The 10731-nt window shown below is 39.5% G+C and overlaps 1 protein-coding gene across 1 annotated transcript; it reads left to right on the top strand.

Annotated features, from left to right (window-relative positions):
• Positions 1-89: 89 nt before the first annotated feature.
• Positions 90-6820, top strand: fuca2 (alpha-L-fucosidase 2). The gene is made up of 7 exons (XM_079261811.1): positions 90-362; positions 1510-1697; positions 1816-2155; positions 2244-2454; positions 4136-4326; positions 4599-4707; positions 6301-6820. The coding sequence occupies exons 1-7, from the start codon at positions 172-174 to the stop codon at positions 6436-6438; spliced, it is 1368 nt and encodes a 455-aa protein (XP_079117937.1). The 5' UTR covers positions 90-171; the 3' UTR covers positions 6439-6820.
• The last annotated feature ends 3911 nt before the right edge of the window (positions 6821-10731 follow it).

Raw genomic sequence — 10731 nt, forward strand, 5'->3', positions numbered from 1 at the left:
TGCTTCAGGAAGAAGGAAATATTGTGGCTTGTAAACACATCTCTTACATGTCTTAACCTTCCTGTTTCATTTAATAGGCTGTGTGTCATATGACAATTCACGTGATGTTTATGCTCTTACATTGTTTAACTCGTCCAACCCTGATCATTTCCTCGCGGCTCGCCGGTTGAGATGGGAGCTTTAGCTGTGGTCTCTTCTGTCTTACTGGTGCTCGTGGTGGGCATCTCCAGCACCAGATATGAACCGAACTGGAAATCCATCGACTCCAGACCGCTGCCAGACTGGTACGACCAGGCGAAGTTCGGCATCTTCATTCACTGGGGAGTGTTTTCTGTGCCGAGCTTTGGCAGCGAGTGGTTCTGGTATGTTTATACTCTTAATCTGTTAAATATCTCAAATACTATGTCAACTTTATTCACAACCAGAAACTAAAGGAAGGGGGCTACTTTGGACACAATAACCCCCAGAGTCCAGGGATTTCCAGTCAGAATAAACACAGACAAATATGTTTGGAGGTATTTTCCCAGAAGGGAGAGGAAGAAATGTTGAGTCGTCAAAAATGCCTCAGTTCTTATAAGTTTTCTTGTGATAAATGTCTTGTAAGCCTTTATCTGACCAGAGAACAGGGATATTTTCTGATTTACATTTGTTTTTTTGTTGGTTAGTTATGCTTTTGTAATATTTTAGAGCCGACATTACAGATGATAGGAGGCCAAAATGGATGAAAGATAAACTGTAACATTTACCATGAATGAGTGAATTTATCCCAGAAAGAAATTTGAATATTTAATTTCATATTCTTCATGTTTTTCTATTCACTATTTGATATTAGTTTAATCTTTACACAAATATTACAGGATAGATTATCAACTAACCAAACTACAAACTGGGAAGATATTTTTAAAGTAACTGCTATCTAAAGTTATCAGATAAATAAAAAGGATTTTCAGGATCTCAAAACAACACACAGACTAACAGCTAATCACAAAAGAGATCTTTGTGTTGCTTAACAACATATCAGACAATCACAGAAAAAGCATCTCCTAATACTTTTCATTTCCTCTTTTTGGCTGATTTTTCTTATACCAATTTGGGTCTCTTCCTCGATTACTTTATGTAAAATAAAATATATAACCAAACTAGAGAACTAAACTGGAATAAAAGATAATAATGTTACAACACAGAGGATTTAGTTGCTACTCAGTCACCTCTCATCGACTCTTCTGTAGATAGAGTTGAAAGATGTTTTTTTTTCTTTTTTTCTGAGTGAAAAAAAGAAATCAACATTTTTTATATCATAAAAAGACTGCAAGTGTGTAATTCTTTGGTTATCATACGCTGAGGATTTACAAAAGTGACTTTAAGGCTTGGTGAATTGCACCAAAAGAGCCATAAAATTTGCAAAGTTATCTTTTTATGATTTGCATTCACTGATTTCCATACAGTTAACGTTGCTGAGTATCCTAAAAAAAAAAAAAAAAAAAAAAAAAAAATCAATTATCCTTGCAGGTGGTATTGGCAGAAACAAAAGATGAAGCCGTATGTGGACTTTATGCAAAAGAATTACCCTCCAGACTTCAAGTACCAAGACTTTGCCCCTAAGTTTACAGCAGAGTTCTTCGATGCCAAAGAGTGGACGGACATCTTTGCCTCTTCGGGAGCTAAGTACATCGTCCTGACAACTAAACATCATGAAGGTACATCATACTGGATGTTTTTGTATAATGTAATGCTTTCTAAGGTTTATGGGTATTTGCTGTTTGGTTTGGTAGTCTTGCTGTTATACAGGAGATGTTTTCTTGGTGTATTTATCAGGTTTTACACTTTGGGGCTCCAAAAACTCCTGGAACTGGAACTCTGTGGACGTGGGACCGAAACGAGACCTGGTGGATGAGGTGGCGACTGCTCTGCGCGCTCACAGCGACCTGCATTTAGGGCTGTATCACTCTCTCTTTGAGTGGTTTAACCCGCTTTTTGATCTGGATGCTGCCAATGTCTTTTCTACAAACTACTTTCCTTCCAGCAAAACTCTCCCTGAGCTCTACGATCTTGTTATCAAGTACAAACCAGAGGTGTTGTGGTCTGATGGGGACGGAGACGCACCTGACAAGTACTGGAACAGCACTGGTTTCTTGGCCTGGCTCTATAACGACAGGTCAGCTTGCAACAGAAAGACTTTTCACTTGTTTTTCCATCACGGATGCAGAATCTGAGCTGAATGAAAGCTATTTCTTTATTTATAGCCCAGTGCGGGACACTGTGGTGACAAACGATCGGTGGGGTTACGGCTCCATCTGCACCCACGGTGGGTATTACACCTGCTCCGATCGCTACCAGCCGGGCCACCTGCTCAAACACAAATGGGAAAACTGCATGACCATCGACTCCAAGTCCTGGGGTTACAGACGCAACGCCCCTCTCAGTGACTACCTCTCCATCGAGACACTTGTGTCTGTAAGTTAAAACACCTTTTTATTTTAAACCTGTTTATTCGGAAACAACTTTTGCCTAAAAGAAGCACATTGTTTGTGGTTGATATTCTCACTTAAGGACTCCAAACAACAGTTTTGACCATTTTTATTCAAACCATAGTAGATGTTAAAGATAATAGCTGATTTAGGGCACTTTCACATCCAGACGGTCCGGGGGAAGCAGTTCAATTGGGCGGGAATTCTGGAAAATTTCACACCTACGTTTGTTTTGCTTTCATGCTGCACTTTCCTAAGTGGCCTAAAACCAGCTGAACTGCTGCAGCTGCTTGCTAAGGACGATGTTCCCGTAGCAACCGCCAAACACACAAAAAGAAGTAGCAATCAGAAAATCCAGTTCATTGATTAGCGTGGACTGAAAACATCAGGTTAAGTTTAAAAGGGAACAAACGGCGCCGCTGTGAATGTGCCCTTTTTTGTTTAAATGGTTTTTAAACAATGGAGATTATTGCTTCAGAAGCACAGGAGTAGACACCGCATTTTTAACAACAGTTCCTTCATAGCAGTATGAATAAAACAAGAGTATGGAAGTGAAATTAACAAAGAGGATTCAGACACTACGTCTTGTGGAATCTGGTAAAGCAGAAACTTTCTTGCTGCGTCGACACTAACAGGATAAAGAGTCCATTCTGTTTGAAATTATCCTCCTGATAAGATGCTATATAAGTTATTTTAGCTTATTCTGTCTTTACTACCTGCAGGTGAGGAATGATCTTTTTGGAAGTATGTCATATATTCAGAGGAAATTTAGCAAAATGAATTAATAAATTCAGAAATCCAAATAAATGCAACACTTTTCTGTTTGCAAACACACTACAGTGAGTTAACAAAATGTTTTCCACTTAAAATAGATGGAATTGGTCTATTAATGACATAAATAAACCTTCAAAGCTATGGTTAGGCTAAATCAGGAGGAGTGATATCAGCCTAGATGAGTCTGTGGCTTACTCTGCGAGTTTTTAATGTTAACTCCTTAAGAAAGAAAGAGCTCCGCCTGCTGGTGAAGGTTAGGTAGTGCAGTCTGACTTGGTTGGGTCTACTGAGTTGAGGTGTTGCTGTATTACTTCATGTCAGAATAGACACTGACATTTAACACTTCTCTTTTTTAGTTTTTTGCAAGAAATAAAAATTAACAATAATAATAATAATAAAGGTCGCAACGAAAAGTCAAAATCCATTGGTTATGTTGTGAAATAGCAGGTTTTTGTTAGATTTTTGAATGATATATAAATTGTTATGATATATCTGAAGACATTTTGATTTGAAAATATCACAGGACCAAGATTCAACCATTCAATTTTTTAACATAGGATATTTTTTAACCAGAGATATTGACTTTTATAAGAGATCCAGAAACCTTGCAGACATATTCAAGAAGCTGAAACCTGTCAGTCATCGGTCATTTGCTTCAATAACCACACTTACAGACTTTTTAAATTGCTCTTATGTTTGTGTGAAGCACTTTGGTCAACTGTGTTGTTTTTTTATGTCCAATATAAAATGATTTATCATCTCTTACAGAGAATCTTCATCCAGTAGTTTTGTGTTTAAAGACATTTTTGCACTTCCTGTTTCCCATTTGGTTGTTTCTAATAGTCGCCTTAAAGCATAAAAACTGAGCTGATATAATCTCTGATGTGTTTCAGACGCTGGTGGAGACGGTGTCTTGTGGCGGAAACCTGTTGATGAACATCGGCCCCACACACGATGGAAGAATCGCTCCGATCTTCGAGGAGCGCCTGAGGCAGGTGGGCCAGTGGCTGAAGGTGAACGGGGACGCCATCTATAACACGACGGCATGGCACGCTCAGAACGATAGCATCACTCCAAATGTCTGGTAGGTTCTGGCTTGTCTTTGGGACTTACCATTGATTTAATGTGATAATGCTGCAGAGAAGAGACGCGTTCTTCCGCACTACCACCTGCATGCAGAATTTTCCAGCCAAAGTTGTTAAATGGCGGCTTTATGCATCCAAATATCCCATAAAGTAGCACCTGGTTCTTTGTCTCCCTGTTAAATCTTTTATAGTCTCATCAGTGTTCTTTTTAAAAGTAAAATATATTGATGCATCATTTCAGCACATTTAGTAATGAACAACATGTCCACAGGTACACGGCTAAACCAAAGGAAAACACCGTCTATGCCATTTTACTGAAGTGGCCAGATAAAGGATCGGTGATTCTGAGTGAACCGATGGTCACACAAGGAGTGTCTCAGGTAAATTCAGAGCTGCTCGTTGGTTTAATCAAGACTTCCATCCACCCATTTTCTTGACTGTTTAGTCCAATTAATATCACAAGGAAGTTGGAGCCTATCCCAGCAATCATGGGGCGAGAAGCAGGGTACACCCTGGACAGGTCACCAGTCCATCACAGGGCCGACACAGAGAGACAAACAACATTTCATGCTCATACCCAGTCTTAGGGACAATTTAAAGGTGGAGTATGTAAGATTTTCAATATTTAAAAAAAAAAAAATTAATTAAAAAAATAACTACAATCATAATTAGATAGTTTTTTAAAACATGTAGGTCCAGTCTGTCCATATTTGATGTGCTATTAAAGTACAAGTTTAATTAATGACAAAGACTCTTCTTAAATGTTTGCCTACCAGTAAAAAAAAAAAAAAAAAAAGTGCTTTTTGTCATTTGTCATTAATTAAACTTGTAATTTAATAAAACATCAAATATGGACAGACTGGAACCTACATGTTCAAAAAACTATCTAATTATGATTGTAGTTATTTTATTAGTTGTTTTTTTTTTTTTTTTTTAAATAATGAAAATCTTACGTACTCCACCTTTAAGGTAGCCATTTGACCTAACATGCATGTCTTTGGATGGAGAGAACCACGCATGCACGGAGAGACCACGCAAACACAAAGCGCTCCTTTGAACTGCTTCAACAGGAACAGCAGTGATATCCTGTCAGCTAAGGCTTGAAGATCTGTGTGTTCAGATGTGCTACTCTGCTTACCTTGATTGGAACTAATGTTTGTTTGAGCTTCTGTTGCCTTTCTATCATCTCCAATCAGTCTCGCCCAGACAACTGCAGCTCATTGGATATTTCTCTTTATTTTAGAACATGTGTGAAAATCCTGGTAGATCAGCAGTTTCTGAAATATTCAGACCGGCCCATGTGGCGACAATCACTTCAATCCTCACTCAGTTTGAACTTCAGCGAGTCATTTTGACCATGTCTACGAGACTAGTTGCCTCCATGTTACCTGCTGATTAGATATTTGTGTTAACTTGCCTTTGAAGAGGTGGACCTAATAAAGTGTTTAGTAAGTGCAGGGTTGGACATTTTTCCAGTTTTTTAAATGGAGCATATCTGCATTTACATTTGCGGCCTTCTTTTTCTAAAATGTATAAAACAGTCAGTGATCCAGCGAACCTCCAGATCAGCAAATGACCAGAACTTCTTAGACAGATGTTCACACTTTTTCAGTATTTGTTTAGAAGCTGTTATTTACCCTCTTATGTCCTATGGAAACAGGTTTTATTTCAAGCAAATTGTCACATAAATGAAATTTTTTAGCAAGAAATTGTTTTAGAATTATTTACATATTGATAGATCAATACATAAACAAGTTTGGGATTCATTTAACTCTAGTTAAACACTTTGTATTTACTGTTTCGTTGCTGTGAGGAATCAGTGTCTGCATACAAAATCAATGTCTTCATTTAATTAAAAGCTGAATGTATTGGCAAACTTGCTTGGTGGAATCTACAGTTGAGCTTCAGAGCAGCTCTTCATCCTCTTCTTTGTCTCTTTTCTTTCGTATTCGTGTCGCGTTTGTCCTGAAAAGGTGGAGCTCCTCGGTCACGGCCCTCTGCAGTGGGAGCCGGTGTTGCCCAGCGGACTGCAGGTTGTCCTTCCCCAGCTGTCCTTCAACCAGATGCCGTGCCAGTGGGCCTGGACACTGAAGCTAAAAGGTGCCATCTGAGGGAAACCCGTAGGACACACAGCTGGAGGCCAGACCATCACAGGGACCATCACTATTATGTGTCAATTCCTCAACTAGTTTCTTTCTAAATATGTTGAAAATTTAAGGGAAATAAAAAACATATTTTTCTGCCAGTGATTTTTACTTTTAATATATACTGTAGTGATGATTTTACAAAAAAAGAAAAAAAAAACACTTGATGCAGGGAATCAATACTAAACATGTTTGATTATTGTTTTTATCACAGTAACCTTTGCCAGCCTTGCTGATGTGAATATGTGAAGGGGCCTTAGATCTCAAAACATCTTAAAGTGTTTTCCCCCATAGATTCCTGCACTATTTTTTTTTCATATTTCATATGAATTTTTATGGTGATTGAACTGGTTGGTGTGCATTGTGTGTGAATAAGCACATGAAAATAATAAATGATAAAAATAAAAAAATAATCAGTCCAGTAAAGATTCTTTTTTTAAATTTTATTTTATTTTATTTGCCGATCCTGTTATTTGCTCCCTTTGGCGCCCCCTGCTGCCCACATGTATAACAGCACTAAAAGCCATTTTAGACATTTTGTTGCAGGTCGGGGACACTAAGGGGGACACTAAAGGTTCAAAGCTGATCGATCTACTCCTCTAAACACAAATTACCCAGTAAAACCCGACTTGTCCATGTACTAATGGAAATTACAGCCGTAATGAAGCTGCGTGTCTGTTGCACAGTGACCTGCAAGCGTCTGGTCTGCAGCGCATCGATTAATTGTTTAAAGCTGTTATTGTACAATGTTTTCACGCCGCCGACCCCGGCAGCAGCTGTAGGTGTCACCTGAGATGTTGCGCGCGGTGGAGGGCAGATCACACTGTTGTGTCTGCTCTCTGTTGCACGCCTTTAAGGTGGGAGGTCCCTGTTGTGCAAATGTTCCATGACGTGCAGATGGGGGTCTTGCAAGGGGTTCTCACGTCCATGCAAGTCTCCCTCCACCATCCCCTCCTCTTCGTCTAGTCCCCGAACAGGCTTTCCCCAGCCTGGGACCTGCACATGACTGCAGGACCCCCCCACCCCAGCCCTAAACAAACGGCAAGCAAGGAGGATACAAATGACGTGTAGTCGGTACACACACAACGTGATGGACACGCTGCGTGTCTGTTCTGCATTCAGTGTGTGAGGTGAGCTGAGAAGACTGAGGATGGGATGTAGCATGACAAATGACAGGCTGTGACATTTGAAGGTAGGCCTACGTGGAATAATATGTGCATTGCAAGTGAGAACATAAAAATAGTGTTTAAAAAAAAAAAAAAAAAAAAAAAGATCTGTAGTTTATGAAAACATAACAGGTTTGTTTCTCATCAATTAACATAGTTTTTCCCCCTCAGTGACAAGTTGGTTAGAAAATAAAATGAAATGCTTTTTTACAAAAAACAAAAATAAATAAATAAATAAAATTCTAATAGCTGAATTAGACATTTGTCACTTAACTGACCCTTGCAGTTGTCATCAAATATTAAATATTATGAATAAATGCAGTTTAATATTGGGATCAGTTTTAGGACACTCCAGTGTGACACATTGTTCTGTAAAAGCCTGAAGTCCAATGGAAAGTCCTTGAAAGTCAATATTTAGTTCTTCATCACAGCCTGAATCCCCTTAAACAACATTCTTGTCATTTCTTCGAGTCTATCTTAAACTCTTTGGGTTTATACCCTTTGTTCCGTCCTTTGTCAAGATGATCCCCCACTGTTTCATTATTGTTGAGGTCTGTACTCTGGGTTCATGTTGGTCCCGTGTTTGTGTCCTTTGACAGGCTTCAGCCTCGAAAAACATTAAAAATGCCTTCATGACATCTCTTGATGAGGCTTCAGTGAACAGTAGATGGATCAACTAAAGCTCTAGAGGCGACTCTTGGACATGTTTCATCTGTTTCTTAAAAGAACATCACTGTCAAATATTGTTCCTCTGCTAAATATAGTCCTTGTTTTTTTTTAGTCCAATATTTTTTCTTGTAGCTTACATTGGCCCAGTTTCCTCATTTTCTCAGAAAACACTGTACACAATGTTGGTACCAAAGGGTTTTTTTTTTTTTCTTCTGAAATTTCTTAAGAGGTCATGTTTGTGCATAATGAGTATTTTCTGTCAGTCAAACTCATATTTTGGCATCCTCAGAAAGAAAGAAAGAAAAAAGAGAAAGAAAAGGGATAAAATGTGATAAGCTGAATAAAAGAGCGAAAAGATGAGATTACTGATTCCTACTTCATTTACTTTATAATGTGAAGAAATAACACTGATTTATGACTTCAGTACTTTTTTAAAATTTTTTTTACTATAAATAAATAACTAGTCTGTTTTAAATAAGTTAAGCAGTAATAAACTATCGTGGACAAGGACAAAGACTGGTCTGAAAATGAGTGAAAAAGCTTCTAATGTCCAAAGAAAATGAGACCTTCAGCAAGTCTGAAGATCTTTTTTTCTTTAAAAACCATGAAACATCTTTACACCAGTTGGGTGTTGATGTCAGAGGTGTTGCTAAATTTCCTTAAACCAAATGAAAGCAGCATACGACGTTAAAGCTTCAGAAAATAATTTCTTGGATGATTTTATCTCACAGCTACCACCTAAAGTTGCCACATTTCAGAGCCTGTCTGCAGGAAATGCAGTCGCTACTGTGTTATTACATGTATGCAGCGGAGGGTCGATCCAGCTGAGGCCCGTTTTGTCCACTTATTTCCGCTGTCTTTGTTCTGTAATCTGTGGAAGTAATTATAAATGTAGACAGGAACTGGGAAACTGTGACAGACGTTGGCGTGGTTGCCATGGAAACGCACCATCATGTCAGATTATTTTCAGGTACCGCTGTGATAATGGTGTGTAAATGCAGTTGCCTACAGCCTGCGCGGAAGACATGGAGGAGGAGGAGGAAGTTTTCTGAATGAACTGATGCATCAGGTGTAAAGTGGAGGCCCGTCATGTTGTCTTGTTTTTGTTTATTGTTTTGTTTTTCTTTTGATACTGTTTCAGCTGGTTGTTCAACTTGCAGGCTTCATGGTTTCCCCTGTCAGGGATATCTCCGCTAAACATATGACCACCACTACAGTCAGCAGGGAGGAAAACCTCATTCCTTCCATTCATAAACACTCCCTCCACTCACACACCTCACCTCACCTCACCTCCCCCTCCTCCCATCAGTTTCACCACTAACATCGTTAGAGGCCTGCTTGTGCTCGGGTGCATGTGTGGCATTCAATCACATGCAAATTTGTAGCAAATGTGAGCCGGTCAGCAGGGCTGTGGTGTAGCTGCAGATAGTGGAAATGCCGAGCCGTGTGTGGAACATCCTGGGGGACAGACCATTATATTTATAGAGACGAGCGACTTGACCTTCACTGCACACTGAGTATCAGCCATTTTAGTGCCGCTCCTCTAGACACTGAATACAGCATAATGGATCTCAGCTGCAGTGCAGTTAGTTAGCTTCAACTTCATCTTCGGCTTGTTAGAGGCCATGTCTAATAATAGCTCTCTGCAATACTGTGGGGTTTCAGTCAATACACAGACCATTACGTTCACCATTTCTCTCACTGAATCCAGGAGCAAATGCGCGGTGAAATGAGAGTTTTGTCGCACTGGAGATCAACACTTCCCATTTGGGAAGAGTTCTCTGAACTCAGCGGTGAAGTTCAGCTGTAAGTGGTTACATAAGCCTTTGTTCTGCTGCGTAAGCTAAGAGTAGGATCTCTTTTTAAAAAAGCAACAACAAAAAAAAAAACCGTCTGAGCCACAGAAAGCACAGCTGGTGCAAACCCAAAGCCAAGGACTCCTATTCATAGAGGTGCCCAGTTGTTCTCACCCCACTAGCACAGAGTGAAACTGAAGAGGATGGTCAAAGCGGGTGAATTATTTATAGTTGTGTAAATTACATTGTGTTGAGCAGCCAGAGTTTCCCCGCAAATGAGTGGTCGTAAATCAGTTTGCAATCGGGAAATTTGACGCGCTGACAGACAAAAATGAGACCAGATTGAAATTTGCTCCAATTTAGATATTAAATCTTGATTATGCTTTTTTTTAAAAAGCAGAAATTACACAGGTTACATGCAAGGCGGCTTATCCAATGGACATTATGGGCACAGGCCCAAGGGCCAATGTGGGGCCCACATAGGGAAAACACCAGCAGTTTGGACATAAAACAAAATGCCAGATAGTCACACCAAAGTGTTTAGTGTGTGTGCTGGCTGAGAGATGTTAGAAATGTTGTTTCACAGTAAATCATTCACAATTTTCACAATGCTGGGGTGGGGAAGGGGG

This window comes from Telmatherina bonti, assembly GCF_933228915.1.
Source record: "Telmatherina bonti genome assembly, chromosome: 22".
Taxonomy (NCBI): Eukaryota; Metazoa; Chordata; class Actinopteri; order Atheriniformes; family Telmatherinidae; genus Telmatherina; species Telmatherina bonti.

Coding starts and splice junctions, on each gene's coding strand:
- fuca2 (XM_079261811.1), top strand. CDS start 172: ATGGGAGCTTTAGCTGTGGTCTCTTCTGTCTTACTGGTGCTCGTGGTG. Junction 2,156..2,243: donor GCCTGGCTCTATAACGACAG/GTCAGCTTGCAA, acceptor CTTTATTTATAG/CCCAGTGCGGGACACTGTGG. Junction 4,327..4,598: donor AGCATCACTCCAAATGTCTG/GTAGGTTCTGGC, acceptor ACATGTCCACAG/GTACACGGCTAAACCAAAGG.